Source organism: Ursus americanus, chromosome 3 (genome assembly GCF_024610735.1).
Source record: "Ursus americanus isolate L20-20 chromosome 3, mUrsAme1.1.p, whole genome shotgun sequence".
NCBI lineage: Eukaryota > Metazoa > Chordata > Mammalia > Carnivora > Ursidae > Ursus > Ursus americanus.
Window position 1 is genome coordinate 28,051,174 of NC_142129.1, and position 22,219 is coordinate 28,073,392.

General features: G+C 39.9%; 1 protein-coding gene and 1 non-coding gene across 9 annotated transcripts in view; one reads left to right on the forward strand and one right to left on the reverse strand.

Moving 5' to 3' along the window:
- Positions 1-22,219, forward strand: part of CADPS2 (calcium dependent secretion activator 2) — a 513,174-nt gene that overhangs the window by 456,082 nt on the left and 34,873 nt on the right. For 4 of the 8 annotated variants that reach the window (XM_087860858.1, XM_087860859.1, XM_087860854.1 and 1 more), the window contains 6 exons: positions 1,268-1,423; positions 2,798-2,945; positions 3,662-3,676; positions 9,771-9,845; positions 20,181-20,264; positions 20,370-20,402. In XM_087860858.1, the coding sequence (XP_087716984.1) occupies positions 1,268-1,423; positions 2,798-2,945; positions 3,662-3,676; positions 9,771-9,845; positions 20,181-20,264; positions 20,370-20,402 (511 nt within the window). The remainder of the gene's footprint in view (positions 1-1,267; positions 1,424-2,797; positions 2,946-3,661; positions 3,677-9,770; positions 9,846-20,180; positions 20,265-20,369; positions 20,403-22,219) is intronic. The other 4 variants (XM_087860855.1, XM_045792750.2, XM_087860856.1 and 1 more) reach the window with 3 other exon arrangements.
- LOC148110354 (U6 spliceosomal RNA) lies at positions 16,034-16,135 on the reverse strand. Its single transcript, XR_015724089.1, has one exon. It is a non-coding gene; the product is annotated as a U6 spliceosomal RNA (small nuclear RNA).

The window sequence follows — 22,219 nt, forward strand, 5'->3', positions numbered from 1 at the left end:
AGAAGGACCACAAAGGAGGTTGGTGATGCAGGAAAGATGCAGGAAAGAAAGCATTTAGTTAGCCAGAAAAGGAGGTGTTTTTTTAAGCCAACTAACTAAGATATATTTAGCCAAACAAAGGGGGTATTTAAAAGAATTTTATTTTTATAAAAGTTTTCCACTGTGCTCTTGGGATAAATTATTTCATTTCCCTATTTTTCTTTTGCACACCAACAATACGATTTTTAGGTTAGTATATGTTAAGCACTTACGGGAAAGCTGAGGAGAACTGCATCGCACAGCACCTTTTTTTCTCTTTTTGTTCTCTTTTACTATTAAGTTTCAGTGTGTTTGAACATAAGATTATTTTACTTTCAAAGCATCTGTTTCCCTACTAGGCTATATACTTGCATAATGGAAAGTGTAGTAGTATTATCCTTTGCCCAAATATTATGTGTACCTTGCTACTAATTACCTTCATACATGGTATGAAACTCTAGTCCCCTGGAGTAATTTTGCCACAGCAGTGAACGCACAGCAGACCGAGGTCCCAAGTTAGATGGAATGACCTGAAATACGTGATTTTGTTTCTACTTCAGAGCACCCTGAATGTCATTTCTCTGTTAGACTGTACGTCCCACTGCTGGGTTTCATTAGGAGGTAGAAAAGTCACGAAGCATTTCAAAATAGGCATAAGATTTGCTTCCCTACTGAGCCTGTTATTTCACTTGTACTACCTGTGTCCCCTTCACCTGTCATTGAGAAATTTAAGGGTCCATATGCTACACACCTGTCTGTAGACAGAAGCCACTCTGACGACAAAGGCTCATCTGGATGCGTGAGGAGAAGAGTGAAGCTCCTAGTGGCTGCCATCCAGACGTTCTTGCATAAAACATACTCCTCTGAATGTCCAGGAGGAGATAGTTATGTGTTTTATCTGTAACCTATAGGTTGGTGGAAAGCATTTAAAATGTTCTTCCGTGTACAATTTGATTTCTTTTCCTTAGTAAAGTACCCTTATGCATTCTACCCCTTTTTATGAAACCTTACTATATTCATTTCTGGGTTTTTTGTTTTTTTGGTTTTTTGCCTCACCATATTCATTAAGAAGAAGTGAAAAGGAGGAGATTTAGAAGGTTGAAAAACGAAAAAAATCATCAGATTTTATGTGGTATTTTTTCACGAATGGCAATTGATACAGAAAGGGGAAAAAAAAACAGTGTGTCAGCAGTCCTCACGGCTAACAGTGGAAGTTCGTGATGCTCTTTGTGTTTCCTTTTTCTTCTAGCAATGGCTCAGCAACATCAGAAGACCTTTTTTGGAAACTCGATGCACTGCAAATGTTTGTCTTTGATCTGCACTGGCCAGAACAGGAATTTGCCCACCACTTAGAGCAAAGACTTAAACTAATGGCCAGTGATATGATAGAGGCCTGTGTCAAAAGGTAGACCTGTGTTTTCAAGTTGCTGCTTCGTACACCAGCACCCAGAGTAGCACTTTTCACCGAGTACCTCTTACCTCGTTGTCACAAGGACGGTTTCAATATGTACTACCACTGCAAAATTTAAGGAACCCTGGGTTCTCAGGCCTAAATTCTGGGGTGTCCTGTAACCGATAAAATTGGCCTGAAACTTTTTTTTTCACCTTCTCACATTGCCCTCGTCAGTAGCATCCATACTATGTTAATCGTTTCGGTGGTGCTATTGTCGTCTGTCTGGGAATACTGTGCTTTCAATTCCCGAGGCAGTACTTCCTGAGACATATGGAAAAGGGCTGTTAAGTACTTTATGCATTATGCACGGTGTCTGCTGTGAAATGGCGTGGCAAACCCAAATTATGATCAGAGCCATCGATGGTTCTGTTTTCTGGTATTCTCTTTCCATGTCAAATGAGTTCCAAGTATCCAGTTACATGCTGCAGAACTTAACCAGAAATAAGTTATGAGGCTTTGAATTCCTCCAATATGCATTCATTTCCTTGAATAGTTCTTACAAAATCAGCATTGTATCTCTAATTAACCAAGCGTTGTTTTTCCCATCGTGCTTGTTCGTAATACATACAGAACAATGTGGGCAGCATATTGGAATAAACACTGGTTGGAGCAATTGAATAATCCTGAATTCTTCAAAGTTAAGAAAAATCCTGTCTTTAGAATAATGTTTAATGGCTTCCTAAGGCAAGGCCATGAATTAGATTATTTAATGTTTTAAAAATATCATATTTGTCATATACGATTCTAATGTCTCAAATCTATGGGTATCCTTTGGATACTTTTGCAAAAAGAGTTCCAAATTGCCTGTTAACACGCTTTCTTTTGAACACCTACCTACAACTTTGGGTATTTGAAAGAAACCTAAGTGACACAAAATTCATTCTCCATTGTATGTTAATTATGATGTTTTAGAGTTTTCCGGACTTGTACTTTTTTTTTTAATTTGGTGAACCCTCACACAGAAGATTTGTTCTGCTTTAATGCAGAGAATCAAGTGGTTTTTATACTTGGAAATTAATTCAGGCAGTTAAGTAAAACTAAGAGGTTTTTCCATATAAAAGTTTTACAGTAGATGTAACCAATGGCTTCCTTTGGGTAGAGATATTGTCTGCGTGACTGCAAAAGCTGTTTAGTATAAAATATCTCCCTGCTCTTTCACCCGAGACACCTGAAAAAGAAGAGCGCCCCACCCCCTAGCTCCCAAGCAACGCCACACTCCTTATTTGCATGTTTTAAATTAGCATCTTGTAGTGTTGATTTCACTTTTACTAAACAGGTGAGCATATTTCAGAATTTCTTACCCCGAATTCATGTTTTAATGAATAGAACAAGAGCTGCATTTGAAGTCAAGCTGCAAAAGGCAAGCAAAACCACTGACTTGCGCATTCCGGCTTCCGTGTGTACAATGTTTAATGTATTAGTCGATGCCAAAAAGCAAAGCACCAAACTTTGTGCCCTGGATGGAGGACAAGAGGTAAGTGAACTGAGTGTCACATGTGGATGGCAGCCCGGGGTGCCCTGGCAGAGGAGGACACTGGATGCTTCCAGAAGTCTTTCACCTGATTAGATTAAAAGACCAAGTTCTTCAGTAGAAGTGTTTGATCTTTTCTTTACTGTAATAATGGAAGGCCCTTTATCCTTTGTCAGTTTCTATATATATATATATATATAAAGACTGCCCAAAATTTTACAAGTGGCCATTGGAAGCTTTTAACAGCTTAGGTGTTGTGTATTTACATAAACTTTGCTTTTCACAAGCAAATAAGAAAGCTAGAAAGCTACCTGCTTTGTTTATACAAATCTAGAGATTCCAAAGTTTGCATTCAAAAAACAAGGCACAGAAAATAGCATATGAAATATTTTTCTTTACATGAAAGTTTCCATGTTTTAAAAATCAAGAAGAAACGTACTAAAAAAAATTAGACTTTTTTTTAAATAAATGTCCCATTTTTTTACGTTGATTCATGTTTTGTTTGGTTCTATATTTACAAACACAGCTTATTTTACCCCATGTTGTGTTTTTGTTGAGAGTGGTGAGTGGGTGAAGATGGGTCTGTTTTTCTTAGATTATCTGTTTAAGTTGACATTTTGTTGCCACTTTTCTCATTGTAATTACTTTTTCATCATTTCTTTACTCTTCCCTTATGTTCTTCTTCATCGTCTTTTTTTTTCCTCCATGGCATGATCCAGTTTGGTAGTCAATGGGTAAGTCTCTCTCTCTCTTTTTTTTTTTTTTTTTTTTTTGTAAAAGCACACTTTCATTTGTATTATTATTTGTGTAAATGTACCCTTTTTATTTTCATCTTTTCAAATTAATATAATTAATTCCATTTTCAGGTTTATGTTTTCCGTGTATGTGTATAGTGCTAACAGGTTATTATTACATAGCAATACCCAGAGACATATTAAAACACATATAAATAACTTATGCCCTAAATAATGTCAGGGGGAATGTTTCTTCCCTGTTAGGCTGTAGGACCTACAAACTGCTCTTAGATTTTTTTAAGGATAAAATTATTTAGGGGCGCCTGAGTGGTGCAGTCCTTGAGCGTCTGCCTTCGGCTCAGGGCGTGATCCCGGCGTTGTGGGATCGAGCCCCACATCAGGCTCCTCCACTACGAGCCTGCTTCTTCCTCTCCCACTCCCCCTGCTTGTGTTCCCTCTCTCGCTGGCTGTATCTCTGTCAAATAAATAAATAAAATCTTTTTTAAAAAATTATTTAAAACAAAATGAATTTACCTTCCTTTAAACAAAATTCTAAATAAATTCAGAAGCAGAACGATTATTAATATTTTCAAGGTGCATATTATCTATAGTACATACTTTCACTGCTACTAGAAAAATTTGGAACTTTGGATGACATGTATATATCAAGGTACCTCTAAATTTGAGGACCAGTAGACCATTCCTAAGGTCACTTCATGCAGAAGAACCCAATTGTGGATTTCAATAAGGTACATGCCCACCAGTGATAGTCTTTCTTCCCACTCACGGCCTGGGAAGTAACCATTATCAGAGGCAGGAAAGAGGCAGGCCTGTGTGTCAGGAGACTTTCTTCTCTCCCACACAAGGTTGTCTTGAATTACCACCCAGAACCTCAGAGGAACATGATAGGAAAATTTTCATGCATACAAAATTGACTAGATATTATATCTCTGTGTCTTATATGTGTGTTTTGATAAGTTACAATGTTTTTGTGCTGCATAGTTATGTTAAATCTTAAAAGTCTTACAGTTGCCACCTAGGAGTCAAACTCAGGGTGACTCTACAGGGCTGACAATTCTCATCCAAGCAGAAGGGCTAAGGGAGCTCTGAAAGAGGATGAGAGGGCCCACTATTTGTGAATGTCATACTTATTTAACCCAGCTATAGACATTAGCTATTTGGCCATAATTCATGCACATGCACACCTATTTCGTTCTTTGAGCAATTCAAGGGGAAAAGATGTATTTCTAACACCTTAGCGTACAACCTTACAGATATATTAAGTAACTGATATATGTTATAGAATGTTCAATAATTATCATTCTCTGAATACCTACAACATGATTTATTACCTCTAATCATCTGAATGAGGAAGTAGCTGGCTTGGATATCAATGGCTCATCTCTCTACCTTTTCATGTTTTTCAATACCCAGATGTAAGCCTTTGATGGTGTACTCAGAAATATTGTCTTAAGTCCCTCCATAAGTCCATCCATTTCTCATCAGGTTTATAGAATCATCTTACCTCTTCCCATTGATACTGGATTTATCCACCTGCTTTTATTTTAACATACATGGCAGTACCTGACACGTAATAATAGGCACTTAGTAAATAGTTGTTGAATGAACAGACTGATTTGTTGTCACCACTTTAAAAATCCTCCCCTGGAAGAAACAACTCTCTCGAGTACCTCAAAAGAAAAACAGGCACACACACAGATGACAAAACATTGTTGCATTGTCAAATGGTTCTTTATATTAACAGGTAGATGGCTTTGAAAAGTAATCTGCTACTGTTCATTATATTTGCATCTGTGCCTTCTCATCAGAGACAATTAGTTCCCCATAACTTTCACACGATTAATATAGTTCAAAATGTGCAGGTGTAAAACCCATTAGCAACTATGAAATGTGGTAAACAAGAATTTCAGTGCAAAAGAAGGATTTTATACTTTGCTTTTAATCACCAATAAATACACCCACGTAATTGCACAGGCTTTCCCTCTCTGTGCTTGAGATAAGTTTTGGCGTTGTTACAAATTAGCAAATACATTACATGCAGAGGTGAGCTAGTGGACCTCATTCTGTAGTAAGCAACAAATTCAAAACTAGATTATTACACAATTTGGAACTTTGTAAAATATATGCTTACACAGATAAACCTAGTAGGGATAGTTTTCTGAATTTTAGGGAATTACCTCTCCAAAGTCTCCAGTAAATTGGTTACGTGTCATTGCTGAGATGAAACCTTCCCAACCCCCTTTCCATAAGGCAGCCCCTCCTGTGCTCTTAAGATTCTGTTCTCTCACGTGGCACATGATGATACAAACGTGCTCGACCGCAGCCCAGAATGGTGTTTAATGGAGTCATTAGTGAGCGAATGATCTGCTCATGTGACAGTTGTGTGTAATGAGTCAGCAGTCTTAGGCCAGTTCCTCCGGGACAGATGTTGAGACCACAGAACCACCAAGTGTTTAGAAATCGTTGTTCTCCACCAACTGCATGGGTCCTAGGTAATCCTTTGCCCTCGGTGCCCCCCATCCGATGGCCCATCCTGTGAAGATGAAAGCACATTAATGGGGGTTCCTTGTGTAGGATTTGTTCTCAATGACAGTAAAATGCTTCCATTTCCAGAACTGACGATCCATACCTTTAAAGTTCTTCCCAAGAGAAGGACCAAAATCTTTTAAGAATGCTGGACTGTACTGGCATTTGATTAGTCTTCATTCCTGTGTGTTTACATTAACAACAGTCAGGTGAAGTGAGGATATGTACCTGAGTGTAAGGGGACCGGGATTTCAGACCTGTGTCTGATCGCTGAATTCCCTGGGCTCCATGAAGTACGAATTCCTTAAGGTTACTCTTGATCTAAAATCAGAGGTATCTGCTGGAGAAGCACATACACTTTACTTGTGAGGGCAGAGGTAGGGAGAATTGGTTGAAGAAGTGGGCTGTAATTTGCCAAAGCGCTGGTAACGTAGGAGTATCGATCCAACGTGAAATATTCTGATAGAAATTTTATAGGTTTTTATTGCAGACAAAACTTTGCAGATTTTTATCAAAAATTCGGTCTGTTGGGGCGCCTGGGTGGCACAGCGGTTAAGCGTCTGCCTTCGGCTCAGGGCGTGATCCCGGCGTTCTGGGTTCGAGCCCCACATCAGGCTCCTCCGCTATGAGCCTGCTTCTTCCTCTCCCACTCCCCCAGCTTGTGTCCCCTCTCTCGCTTGCTGTCTCTATCTCTGTCGAATAAATAAATAAAATCTTTAAAAAAAAACAAAAACAAAAAAACAAAAAAAAAATTCGGTCTGTTAATCTAAATAAAATACACCAATTTTAGGTTAGGTAATGTAAATGTCTACGCAGATAAATTCTTTTCTTCTCTGTGATCTCTTTTGGCGTGTCCGTGTTTATCTTTGGAAGCTATCTGGATCCCCTGATGAATAACTCTAGCTAACCTTCTATCATCTCTATGTGGCATATGTGAGTTACTCTCTTTGCAGAATATATATGTAAAATATGAATTCTGAGGCCACCTGCCCACTCCCACCCACAGTGCTTCCAGACCACCTCTACCAACTGTGTAGCTAGAACAGATTCCAGAAGTTCCCGGCAATTGTAACATTAGTGAAAGTCCCAGCTAATGAGATAAGTTTACAACAGCAAAATCTCATGTTATAAAAACCTAACAAACCTTCTGCTATTTGGGTTTGCCCCTTGGCTAATACGTTTAGTATACTTTTCTTCCTTTTTAATTTTTTGTGTTTCTCTCTCTCCCCCTCTCCTCCTCCTTCCCTGTTCCCCTCCCCACTCCCTTTCTCCCTCCCCACTCCCTTTCTCCCTCCCTCCTTCTCCTCTCACTGCTTTTGGCTAGATCAGGTGTCCAAGAAAATAGCCGTCTAAAGGTGCATATTATAGGAGAATGTGATGGCTCCTGGGGTTCATGCCTTTCCTGCCTTTTGATAAAAAGAGTTTAAGGAACCTCTTTAGTGGCTTATCTCTTGATTTTAAGATGTGTCCAAATCAATCCAGTCTAAACATTTAAAACGTAGAAGCTCTGCAGTTTTACATCCAAGAGCCTTTTGATGACATCTGATTACTCTTGAGTTAAAAAATGAACATACAGCAGGGGCACCTGGCTGGCGCAGTCAGTAGAGCGTGCGACTCTTGATCTTGGGGTTGTAAGTTCAAGCCCCACAGTGAGTGTAGAGATTACTAAAAGATAATATCTTTTAAAAAATGAAATCTATGGCAAATACAGATAAACACTGAACTTATCAAGTATATACTTAAGAATATGGAACCACTCAGAGGTCTGGGCACCTTGATTCCTGTATGTTCTATAGCACTTTCCAGGGCAGAGGGAAGCGAGAAGCTTGAAGCCCATCCCTTGTTTGTATCTCTTTCCTATTCTACCCCAAAGAGGAGCCTCGGTCTGGTATTTCACTTACTCCTGCTGCACAGACACAACTTTGGAGAGAGAAGGATATGAAGAGAGAGGAGTAGGGGGGGCTCCTCACACCAGGTCAGCTGTCGAGCTTCGTCTGGAGCGGGGGACCTTTTTGTACCTGTGTCTGGTTGGGGGGGCCTTCCAGCTATCTCCCCTAGCAGCCAGATTCTCCAGGCTCTTTCTCTTCTACCTTGCTTCTCTTTATTGTCTCCCCTTTTCCTTCTTGTCAAGATGTTCTAAAAGCAAAGGAGTCAGCCCTACTCTCATAGAAATCCACCTTCAGTGTTTTCTGTTCCAGTTGTCTCTGGGGAGCAGAAGTTTGGGAATCAGTAAGGCCGTCAGTAGAACAGACACATCACATTTCCTTCACTAGGCGGAATACATGCTGGGAAAGTTCCACATTCATATGTGTGCAGTTAATTGTAGACCAGTTGTCAGCCCACGTGCGCACACGCACAGCAGAGAACTCCCATGCACCAGGATTAGGCTTCCTGTGTTATGTATGCAGATAGATAGCCACTTGTAACTGTCAGAGCCTATGGGGGGAATCATTCCTGCGTATTCCAAAGCACACCGAAGTTGTGTGGGGAAACTTTGAGACATGTTTTCAGAAGGAAAAATCGCTTTCAAAAACTTACATCCTAGGAAACCATTCATCCGGCAGCTGTTAAGTTGGTCTAATGTTTATACTGACCCGAGTACTTTTACTCTATGCATTATGTTAGCTGTTCCAGGAAGCCTTGAACCATCAAGATAGGGTTAGTCTTTACAAGTCACATTTTCTCTGAAGTGGCTATTGGGGACAATCGGCTGTCAGATAAATGCTTCTAAAGCAAGAATTACTGTTTAAATGAATGTGCCTTCGCACACTGCGGAAGCCGAAGCTCCTGCTAATTTACGAATGCAACTCTCTCGTATTCTCTAAAGAAAGCAAAAAAAGGAGGCTTTCAGGTTTATTTTAAATACATCTTTTTTATATTTACTTAAAGGCGTCTTTTTCATGAGGAAGCAGTGATAAAACTATGGGGAGTGAGTGCTGTTTCATTATACCTTTTATGGCCTATTAATTTGTTACCATCTATTCACCTTTGTTGATGAAATTTTAATTTTGCCCTTGCTTGAGCATATTGTAAGAATTGTATAAACTGCTTCTCCCTGCGCTGACAAAACGGTCCTTTTAGAGCGAACAATTGGGAGCTCATTTTATCTCTAGAGCACATTTAAAATAACTTATGAATGAGAGTTGTCAGACATGAAATGCTGTATTAATTAAATCTTTTTCCAGTCTTTTTGCTTCTCCGGCTAAACCAACCCTTTAGAAAAATACACGGCCACCTTAATTATAGAGGAGAAGACAAAAAGTATCCTTCACATTCCTCCGCCTGAATAAGAATAAGAACCCAATTCATCTCCATAATAACCCCATTAGCTGCTTAACTCAACAGTGCACATGGGAAAATTTTCAAGCCACAATGTAAAAAGTGTTGATTGGGGGGATCGTTTTCAAGGTTTTGTTCTTCTGATGTTCAAAATGATCATTTTAAGTAAATCCGATATGTCATAACTAGGAGCTTTAAAGCATTTATGACTTATGACAAAAGTTTTGTGTCCACATCAACTAACGCATCTTTGTCTTTTACTCTCCAGCAACAGTACCATTCAAAAATAGATGATTTGATTGACAACGCTGTAAAAGAAATCATTTCACTGCTGGTTTCAAAGGTAATGTATTATTGATTCACCTTTTTAAGTCAGACTCTGAAATCATTTTGCTGAGAATGTTTAGAAAAATCTGTCTCGTGTTTCTAAGTACCTAATCGAAAAATAGTTTTACAAAGAGATGCAAGAAAAGTTCAGATTTCAAGAAGATTTCTGAACAAAATGTGAACACTCTTTGTCAACTTTTGATTTTTTTTTTTTAATTTACAATTTATTTACAATCTTGGCTTTTTTTGCAGCTGTTGGCTTTTAAAAATAACTCTGTCTTCCAGTAAGACCTTATTATTTCCCATTTTTGTTCTCTTACTATTTGTCTATCTGTTGGACTAATTCGAGTTGTCACCAGTCTTTGAGTGTAGCCTGTTTGTGGGGATGACAGTGCCGAGGCTCTGGAGCTAGTCCTGGGCAGACCGGGAAGGCTGACAGCCTGAGGTTCTCCTCTCCTGGGCCACTCCACGGTTTCCAAGCTGATGCTCCATTTATCTCTGACGAAGGCTATGGCCTGTAATTGTATAAGCAGAGATGAAGCATAAATGAGTACTCCATTGAATGATTAGATGATTTAAAATCCCACTGAGGGTAACAGACTGCCATGAGTTGACACTTGAGATCTGGGTCTTGCCGGGGAAAGAGATGGAAAATGGAACTCAACAGGGTGAGGAGTCAGAATGGACGTGGTCCAGGGGCACGTTCACGGGAGCAAATGGAGTCCTTGCTCTTGCAAGGCTTGATCAGAGAACCCCAATCAGGCTTCATAAAACAATTGGAAGAACCTACAAAAATCAAAGGAAAAAATACCCCCAATTTAGTAAGCGAAGGACATGTTGTTTAGAAAAGAAAAAGCAGAGATGTTCAAGAAGCATGAAAAATGTTAAACCTCACTCATCACTTAAGGAATGTAGAAAAACCACAATTAATATACTACTTTTTCTAGCAAAGGAACATAGATGTTTTTAAACTAACACTTGGTTTTAGAGGAGGTGAGGTGGGACACGCACACTTCCTGTCTGTGGGAGTGTAAATCATTACAGCCTTCCTAGAGATATTTTGGAAATATATCGAGTACATGAATACCCTTCTACCTAATAAGTATTTTTGCATTTTTTTTCCTACTCAGAGAGATGCACAAAAATATATATACATGATATGGTCACATGACTTCTAATGAAAAATTGGAAACTTTAATCTCTAACATGAAGAGAATGGTAGATTATGGGACATCTGTATTAAGAAGCCATGCTTTCAAAGACTATTAATGGTAAAGGTTTCATAATATAGTATTAAGTGAAAAAAAACTTAATATTTTAGAAATGGAAAGTACGATCTGAATTTGCATCGCAGAGAGCAGAGACGGACTAAACACCAAAATGTTGACAGAGCTTCTCTGGATGGTGGGATTATACTTGATTTTGGAGGCGGCTGGATTCTTCACGGTTTTTTGGGCTGGTTGGTTGGTTGGTTGGTTGGTTTTGGTATTTTCCAAATTCCTTAGTAGCAAGTCTGGAGATGGAAAATAGCCACAAAGAAGCTTTTAGAATAGCGCCACCCCTCCAGTTCTTGTTCTCTTCACTTCTACCCCCCCAAGAATACCTGCGCCTTCTCATACAACCCACACTCACCAACAAGTGGAAAGGGAAAGGGTGAACAGGAAAAGCATCCAGCAGGTGGGGGAGAGGTGAACCCCTGGAGAACAAGGCTCCAGAGGCAGAGCAGGGAGGTTTCTGTCCTCCCAGGAGCCCAGCACGGCAGCTCGCAGCACTGCACAGACAGTCCACTAAAGTGAAATGAAGTTCACTCTGTACCTTCATTGTCTGTGAGTCGTCCGGGGGGGGTTTACCCAGAGGCACCTCCCCATCTTCACAGTGTCTCCTCTGCAAGTTGAGAAGGGGGCCTACTGGAAGTCATTAAATTGCATGATAGCATGCAGTTGGTAAAGGGTTAAATAGGCCCCAAGGAAAAGAGAACTAGTTCAGGATTTCTGCTGGTAGGGGGAGGGTTGCAGAGGAACCTGGCAGGGCTGTCTATCATCTCTGCATTCTTTCCTGGCAAAGTAAAAAACTGATTTCTTTTATATCAAATATACGTTTTAATGAAAAAATAGTATATTTGAATCAAGTAAAGAAATGGTAGTCTAGAGATCAGTGTTATTCAGTAGAACTTCCTGTGGTATAAAAATATTTATCCAGCACCATCCAGTACTAGTCACAGGTGGCTACGGACCACTTGAAATGTGGCTAGTGCAACTAAGAAACTGAAATTTTAATTTTACTTAATTTTAGTCAATTTTAACTTAAGTAGCCTAATGTAACTAGCTATTATGTATGGAGATGATCAGATCTAGATTAGTCTTTTTCTATGGATCATTCTTCCTGCATTCTAACAGTACTTTTTAATAATCTTTAATTCTTTAGTTGAAAAGTATAAAACAACCCGACTTCATAGAGTGAATCAACCATCTTAAGCTCCCATAGGAGATGACAATAAATGGTGTTTTTCTTTAATTTTATTAAGCAAAGAAAATAAGGTTCTATAATCCAATTCTTAAATGTTAGCAAGCCAAAAATTACTTGAGGTCTTGTTAAAATGTAGATTCCATGCTCCACTGTCCAACAATTCTGAATCAGAAGTTTGAGAAGAGGAGCAGGAAGGTACATATTTAACAGGTCACCATGGTAATTTTGATGTAAGGGTCCATCGAGCCCGACTTTGAGAAGCACTGCTCTGATGAATCTCTATCCAGGCTATTATGTGAAAAATCTTTAAACTTCAGTATAGCATTTTAAAACAAAACAACCCTCTAAGGTAGTGTGTCCACTTCTTTTTTTTTTTTTTTTTTTTTTTTTTTTTTTTTTTTTTTTTTTTTTGGTCATTGTTGAAGAAATGATACCTTAGAAGGGGATATTTATGAAGGACCAACTGTGAAACTCTGATGGCATGGGCAGTCTTACCCTAATTCGCAGATACAAACACAATCCTCACAGTAGTCTACTAAATTGACTACACACCTAATTAAGTAAGAGAGTCAGGAACCAAACTTCTGAGCTTCAGATTCGTAATCCAGTGGACATGCTGCTTCTAGAAATCTAGGAAATCAGTGAAACACAAAATACTTTAAAAATTAAAATAGGTAACTTCTACGTTTACTGCCTTTACCCTGTCAGATTTCAAGAGTCATGTCCTAGACATTTTTGTTTTATCCTACCATATTAATTAACTCAGTATGAAGTAGCATAGTGAATTACTTGTGTTGTATTCCGAATGTTTCTTCCCATGTTTTAATTATTCTGTGCATCTTGATAAGTGTATTTGCTATGTTTGGTTAAGTGAGAAAGAATACTTCCTTCTTTTTACCTCCTCTCTTCAATCCCAGCTCCATATCCTCTTATTCCACACTTCTTCACAAATGACTGGAGAATGAGCCAGGGCTCTCGATGACATGTAGCACTCAGCAGTATGTCCCCCAACTGCATGCACATGTCCATGCTGAGAAAAGAGCTTGGCTTTCCATCTCTGTGTCCTTCCTCCACCCAGGACCTAAATGCTAGTATTCCTTGGGTTTCCATCTTTAGTCTTCTTTTGAACTCATTCCACAAATTTCTGTGACTTTCGTACTTCTGATTTTATGTACTAATGATTCCCAACTCTGTGCCTGGGAGGCAGAGAGAAATCATGGTGAAAAGCCCACCTTCAGACCTGAGGAACCTAATGTCTTCATCTAAGAACATTGGGAAGCCATGGAAGGGTTGGGGAGGCAGCGAGTAATGGTGAGGAATTAATCATATCTGCATTAGAAGAGGATTTATCTGATTGCCTGTAGCAAATAGATTACAGAGAGGGTACTGCGGAGACTGTTATGTTGGTCTCTGGTGGACCAACCCAAAGACATTTAAAGAGTGCTCTAGACTGAATGTTTGTGTCCCCCCACCCAAATTCATATGTTGAAACCTAATAATCCTTAAGGTGATGGTATTAGGTTGTGGGGCCTCTGGAAGGTAATTAGGTCATGAGGATGGAGTCCTCATAAATAGGACTAGTGCCCTTATTTAAAAACAAACAAACAAACAAAACCACGGAGCTCCCTAGCTCCTTCTGCCGTGTAAAAATGCAGCCAAAACCATCATCTTTGAATGGGGAAGTGGGTTCTTACCAGACACCAGATATACCATCATCTTGATCGTGGACTTTCTGCCTCCAGAACTGTGAGAAAAAACCGTGCGTGTTTATGTCACCCAGGCTAGGCTAGTCTGTTACAGCAGCCCCGGGGTTAGTAATGGGGAGAGAAGGGAATTCCTCGGTTGCTCCTAGGTTTGTGGCTTGAAGCATGGCATGCATGTCAAAGCCATTGACTGACGCAGGGTGCCTGGAAGAGGGACAGATTTTGAGGGAAAGACCATGATGTCACTATTGGACATGTGGAGACTGAGCTGCCTCTGAGATATCTGAAAGAGGGGAGGCCAAGGAGACAATTAGAGAGTTGAGTCTGGAATTCAGAGGAAGCATATGGAACCAAAATATCAATGGGATTATAAGATTTCAACCATTAGAGATGATTCTGTGTCAGTGGCTGCTGTTCTGAGGCCGATGTTCCAGAACAGGAAACAGTATGGAGAAATGAAAATCAGCCGTAAAGGGGTAAAAAATAAAGGTGCTTCTAGCCAGAAAGGGACTCAGAAATTTTTACTCGAGGGAAAAAATGATAGCGAAAACATTCAATCTTGCCAAGGAAAGGATACCAAAAATGCTATATTTCTCACCACCTTGTAATAATTAAGTTGACCAATAATTAAGTGTGGGAGAGTCAGAAGAGCTGAACTCTGCTCCTGTTTCTTCATGTTACCACCTGCACAACTTGGTTTCCTCATCAAAAAAACATGAGTATTAGATAACAAAAAATATCTATAGTCTTTGGTCAGTCTAAAACAAAAATCCTTATATACATTTCTTTGTAGAAGCCTCTGGGGACCCACATCATTTCTCCCCAGATTCCAGAGTCCCATGGCATGCACAGTGCCAGAGTTGGAACCCTGAGATCCTCTAGCAAGGACTTCACAAGTATTTTTATAATGTTTAAAAGACATATGTAACGTTCTCGAATACATCTTGGGTACCACCCTAAGGTAGAACATTGATCAGAGCAAAGCTGCTCGAGCAAAGAGGGGAAGGAGGCCTGGAGCTCTGCCTGTGGGGCCTCATCTCCCAAGGCAGGCTCCCAAGGTAAGCCAGAGTTGACCTCCAAGTCCAGTCCCCTGGTTCACAGATGAGGGAACAGAGGCCCCAGGTCACATGGTAGGTAGTTGTGGAGCCAGGATCCGGCCCTTGTGGTCCCTAGGCCTGTCATCTTTCCATCACACTATACAGACTTCAGCAAGAGCAGAGAGGAAAAGAGTGGGCGCTTCACCACCCAGCCTTCTGGTGTCCCCTTTATATCTGGCTTGTACCCACCAGCCCGTGTGTTCCCTCCTTTGGCAATCGTTCCACACAGGCATACACGCCGTGGGACCAGCATGGGCAGGTAGAGGAGAATGGAATTCATTGTATGTAACACGAGGATCCTGAAGAAAAGCTGAGAGAGCTGTGGGAAAGGACTGATCAGGGGAAATGGTTAACAGAGCAAAGAATGAGAAAGTGACCACTCCCGGGAGGCACTCTGGTTAACGGGGCTCAGTAAATTCTGGGTATGAAGTAAAAGAGCATAGGGCCCTATTCAACCTACTAAATCCTTGATTATTGCAAAAAGGGATTTAGGAAAGAAGACACGCTACCTCACTGAGTTCATAGGCATAGAGGTAGGTGTAAATATATACAGACACAGATATATTCTTTCTGATAACCTAGAATGTTTCCCCCTAAATTTCTCTTAAGAGTAAGATGGGCAGAGGGTACATCAAACCTGACTACCTAGATTCTATAATTAAAATATCTCATCGACTCATGCTAAGATTAATTTGATTAAATTTACTCATTTGGATCAAGGCTCTATATTCAGAAGACACCTGTTGAAATCCAACTATATGCTTAAAAGGATTATTAAGAGCCCTTAGGAGAGAGGCAATACAAAATACGATAGGTCATTCTATTTGTGGGACAAGGAAAAAAGGAACAAGGAGAGGAGTGTGGAGAATTTACCAATGTCCGTGCTAGATGTGCCCTTTTGGAAGTTGTCTTAGATTCTTTGTGGAACGAGGTATGTTACAAATAAATATTTGCTGTCAGATACTATCCATCCTTGGGCAGGGGCCATGCTAATCTCCATATCACGCCGGCTGTAGTATCTGTGCTGCCGAAGTGAGCACTCAGATATTATGCGTCCTTAACACAGATACAGAAAATCTGGAAAGACCTTTGGGAGTCAGATGGAACAGAGGTTCAAAGAAGTGGTTTCACAGCTGGAGAAAAGCGGATGAGGAAGGTACAATTGCATTGTATCATAACATTAACATTCTGATTCAGGGAAGGAAACCTGGTTTTTTCCAGTCCGTGGTATTGTGGTTCCATGTGGATTTTTAACAATACTAGCTAGTCCTGATCTTACCGAATAAATATAAAACATCTGCTAATAGATATCTCCAGCACCACTAACCCTCTCCCCCCCCCCCGCAAAAAAAAAAAAAAGAGAGAGGGAAGGGAAAGAACTTAGTTTTTCATGATCAGTCTTATTTGGATGAATCTCTTTCTGGAGGATGTTATAACTTGCAGTGTAAAAGATGCAAATATCCCTTATTTACTTCGTGAATGACAGCTGAAAAAGCAGGAACTGTGTTTTGAACCCACCAATCTATCGCTGGAATCCTCCCAATAACGTTTTAGAATTTGTGGTCTACTTTCCATACATGTGGGAAAATGAATCTTATACCCTGTTAAAATTCAACAGGAAATTGAACCCGCCATGCCTTGTGGCATACTTCGTGTTTCATTCTACTAGTCATTTCAAAGTGCTTTTCATCTTTAATTTCCTTGAGAGCGTGCATTTGAGGTAAAGTTGGTAATTACCCAGACAGACTTAAGGTGTTAAATATTATTCAAACAAACCCAGTAAATGGCATCTACAATAAAGAGCAGGGAAACAAAGAGATTACAGTGTTTCATTCCAACCCGACACCCTCAGGAGAACAGAGAGCACAAGGCAAACCCCTAAGTATTTATATACTCCCTGAGCTGTACTGAGAAAGTTCACAGGAAGCAGTTAAAGACACAGCAACTAAACCCAGCGTTTAACTGGATTTCTTTGGAATCTTGCTGTTTTGTGCAATTAACAGCCAGATGGAAAATATATCATTATTAGTCAGTCTTGATTTTAATAGAGTTTGGGTTTTGAGGCCACTCTTCTGCATGTGCCTCGTGGGAATCTCACAGACAGCCTTCCTGCAGGAACTGGATGGCTCAGCTGGTTGGTCCCAGGGGGGCAGACGCTGTTCACTGCCATGTAAGCACATGGGGTCCCTGCTGGCTTATGCCTCCCCAGGGGCCATTTGGGGTGGGGAGGAACTCAAGGAGAGGCTCTCCGCTCTTGTTAAAATGGAGGCAAAGAATGTTGTGACACGGACGCCCCAGTCCTCATGTAGGATTTACACAGATACGACCCAGTGCTGCTTGGTACTCTCAAGAGAAGGTGAGCCGGACAGGCTGCCAGCTGCTACAGTGGGGAACATTTTGCCTGAAAATCATCACCAACAGTTGCTTCCCCAAGTGTCATTTTATCCCCTCCACTTCTGCCATCCTGAAGGTAGCTCAGCCTCTGTGCCACCTGGCAGCTTAACGACATCCTCCAGTTAGAAGTCATGCTTTCCCTCCTCAGGTTTCAGTTACAGTTTGCCCACCTTTACTGGCCCTTAACTGTCATGACCAGTAGTATACACGTCTAGTATACACGTCTGTCTCTCCCAGTAGTTTGTGTGTTCCGGGAAGGAAAGGTCTAAGATATAAAGTGTCTATATTTCCTACACTAGGGGCTCAATAATAACAAAATGACATTTACTGAGTACTGATATGTTGGGCACATTACTTATTTAATGCTTACAACTGCGTAACCCTAACAGTAAAGAACATGAGCTTGGGAGCCAGACCACCTATGTTCAGAGCCTCCTTCCTGTGCTGTCAGCCAAACAACCTTGAAACAAATGGGATTTTAACACAGGTCTTCTGATTTACATCCTCACGCTCTGTTCTACCTCAGTCGGGATCTTTTAATCGAATTAGACCCACTCGCCAATAACCAAACTCATTATTACTCTTTATCACCGAACAATCCTAAGGCAACCCCCATTAACTTGTGACTTAACGTACAGAGGTTCTTAGACCTGTATAATGGATAGTGATTTAGCTAATCATATCAATAATATTAATTCTTTACATTTCTTTAGTATCGCTGTTCTCACAGTCCTTTCACATAAATTATCTCAGCTGGTCTTCACTGATCCTTGCGAGAGGGACATGATGGCTGTCATTTTCCCACTTCGACTGATGAGTATGCCACAGCTAGAGAAGCTCAAGGCCGCTGCCCTGTAGCCAGAGATTGTCAGGGCTGCAATTGAGCTAAGATCTTCTAAGTCCGTCCGCAGGCGTCTTGCCTCTACCTCGCCTTGTCCCTCAGCACCGTTTACCCGTGTACACATATACTCACTCGAGGGCACCGAGAACCGGGTGCTGTGCTAGAGCCTTCACTGGCTCAGGTAGTCTGGTAACCATAGCAATTGTCGCTTTCCTCGTGGCAAATGAGATCACCCAGCACACACTGGCTCTCAAGATTTGAGTTGGAAGAGATGAGGCATTTTCCACAGAGGGCCATTAAGTTTGGAATTCCCTTCCCCTGGTCTGACATAGCCCTGGAGTATTGGTCTTCTGGGTCTTTGCAAACCACATCAAGTTGAGTTAGCCAGCTGTGATTGGTAAGAAATCCTAATGGGCAGGAAGAAAGTGCTAAATTGACTTTTAGTTGCGAGCAATTTGTAATTTTGTGTTTTTTGCTGTTTGTATCCCTTAGGATAACTAACGAGCCATACATAATTTTCATTCTTTGAAAATACAATTCTAGTCAGCAGTTTGCCTGATTTTGTTTCCGTGTTCTTACATCATGTCGCACATGATGTGATGGAGAAACCTATAGGGAAGTTTTTGTTTCTTTTGCATAAACTATTTTGCAGTAATTGACCAGCCATAGAGAAAAGATTATCTCCTGTGCACTCTCAGTGAGTTCTGTGGTCACCAGAGACCAATAAGCTGTGTCCCTAGAATTATTATCACTTTGTTGAAGAAGCTGCTATGTGAACAAAAACCAGCCTTCGTTAATTTCCCTTTTCGTATTTAAAAAACCTTGTCAGTATTTTCCCTTTGGGAGTATATAATTTGTCAATAGTGCATATTATTTTAGTTCTAAAGAGGAAAGATGCACGGCAGTAAATTCCTACTAATTTCTTTTTCTTAGTGCCAAGTCTTAATGTTTCCACTCAATGAAATATAATTCCCTACATTTTTAATCATATTATGGCATACATGTCTTCACTTTAGCTTCAGAGAAATATAAAATTGTAGAAATGTAAAACACTTGTGAGACGAATTTTAATTCCATACCACCCACAGTGCACGCGCGTACATATGTGTACACACACACACACACACACACACACACACTATTTAAGTGACAGAAGAACTGACTGGTGCAGTGGTTGGCCTGAGTCCACATAGTAGTCAGTGTGGAATCAGGAGCTTATATTAAGCTCAATTTAGTGCTCTCTCCCTGCAGAGTATTTATCTGGTTTAGCTCTCCAACTGCTTCGTAAGCTTCTGAAAGCAGATTTGATCCTTTATGTCCTTATTAGAACTACTTGGTAAATGCCTGTTAACTAATGTCGGACTTCGTTGCAGGGTCACAGGAGCCTCGAATGCTACACATTCCTTCCATTACCTGGTCATTTTGATTCAACCTTTTCTGTAGATAGATGGTCAAGTGATCTATGAAAGGAAGGAATCTGATTACACTTGACCATCATGACTTCTAAACATCTCTACTGAAGTTGAAAATTGTTTTAAGGAATAGTCTCAGGAATTTCAAGTTACTTATCAACGGTTTAAATTATCTCACATGTTCAGTGACCAGGCTGCTGTTACATGTTTACATGTTACTCTTTTATCTTTAAAAAAAAACTTTGTGTATCATTTCCAGCAATAGGAAAGGGACCTTAGAGCTCATCTTCAAAGTGAAAGAGTAAACATTACAAGTCAGCCCTTTGACTGTCAGTTTATTCATTGTGGATTTTTGTGCTGCAGGAGAAGCTGGTCCCGAAATTGTTCGCCCTGTTACTAATTTGTAATATTCTAAGTACTCACTATAAACAATTACAGTTTGTTTCAGTGTTGGAAGGGGTGTTATCTAAGCTATCAAGATATGATGAAGGCACTTTCTTTTCATCCATTCTGTCATTCACTGTAAGTATTTGAATGAGTTCTCGTCTGCTGTCTTTTGACTGTTGTCATAGTACTTATCTAACAGTTAAGAAAATAATTCTCATAATTGTCTCTTTTCCACTTAAGGTGAAAGCAGCTGCAAAATATGTTGATGTTCCAGTAAGTATTTTTTATTTGCTTTTAAAAACTGTGTGTGTGTGTGTGTGTGTGTGTGTGTGTGTATAATTCTTTTTTAAATAATTATGGTTTACCACAGGTTTATTTCAGATCTTTAAAGTGAGTGCCATTCCCTCAGGGAGCAGTTTATTTTCCTTAAGCAAGTGCTAACCCTCAGAAGAAGGCTTGACATGATTATTTCAGTGTACTTTTTCCATTTTAACTTGGGAACTCTTACGGAGGTCAAGTCATTATGAGAACATGTCAGCTTAGTTGCAGAGGGTAATTCTAATACTCTAGGACTGGGTAGTGAATGCCTCATACCATTTATAGAAAAATACTCACTGTCTCTTCCCTTTATATGGAAGCTGTAACAGGTTTCTTACAGGAGTTAAAGTGACAATAAAGAAACCAGTTAAAGGATGAGTTTTTTAAATACAAAAGTGTTGTAAATCAATATTCAGTTATTTTAGCATTTGATGTTTCATACAATTCTTGGGAAATAATTTGTAACCTGTAAATCTGTTCAAAGATTAAGATACCACGAGCTGCAATTAGAAAATTCACCTGATAAATCAACAAGTTAGCGCAGCATTTTTAAATTGATAATCCTAACAAATTACTTTTCGCAAATTATTTTTCATCCTATTATCACATATATGATCAAGGCCTAATATGTTCTGTTTAATCATATATCTTGGCATATGTATCACATTTCAAAGAATTTGAGCACAATGAAAATAAAACTTACAAATTAAAACTAAATGGAACATAAGTCATCTCAGCTTTACTTAAGACTGTGCTTGGGTAGCGTCACATCCCGATTGTCATTTTGAACGTCAGTGGTTTCAGGACAGGCAAGCTGTGTATAGCACTTGTAGATGGCTCTTATTTTTAAAATGCAGAACCACATATTATACTATGGACTAAATAGTCCCCAGATTTATCGCTGCCATAATTATTATAAGTGGATATCTTTATCTTCTTTTTCATCATGATAGATGTACTCTTTAATCCCCATCCCCTACTCCCCCCCATCCCCCACCCACCTCGCCTCTGGTAACCATCCACTTGCTCTCTGTAGTTAAGAGTATAAATGGATATTTTAAATGAAAAGGCCATGGACTTTCCTGCCTTTGCATAGGGTTTCTTTGGAACAAGGCTTTTTTATTTCACAGATGATTCCAGAGAAGTCTTGGTATACTCCTTGTATTGTACCTCGAATCAGAAAACCAGCACTGGGCAGGCAATAAGCAGAAATAATCACAGGTGTAGCGTCTTGCAAAATGACAGCACAAAAGAGAGAAAGGGAAAATTAAGGAGAGTTTGTACTTCCTATCTTAAAAAGAAAGAGACACATCATCATAGGAACGCATGAAATTCATCGGAATTCCTAACATTTTATAATATAGCTTTGTTTTTATTTTGAAATACAAATAGAATGGGACACCATAAATATTTGTTCTTAGGGCTTTTGAAGTTCTTTTTCTAAGATTTTTTAATCTCTTTTTTAGAAAGAAAGAGCTCACATGGGAGGGGCAGAAGGAGAGGGGGAGAAAATCTCAAGCAGACTCCACACTGTGTGGAGGAGCCGGACTGAGCGCTCAGTCTCCTGACCACTGAGATCATTACCTGAGCTGAGACCATGAGTGGAATGTTTAACCAGCTGTTCTACCCAGGCGCCCCAGGGCATTTGAAGTTCTTAATTTGACCCCGTACGAGATCTGTTAGACCTTATCAAGCTTCAGACTTGAAAGATAGAGAAAGTGGTCATTCATTCTCCTTCCCAGTGCAAAAACTGCCCCTCCTGATATCCCTCA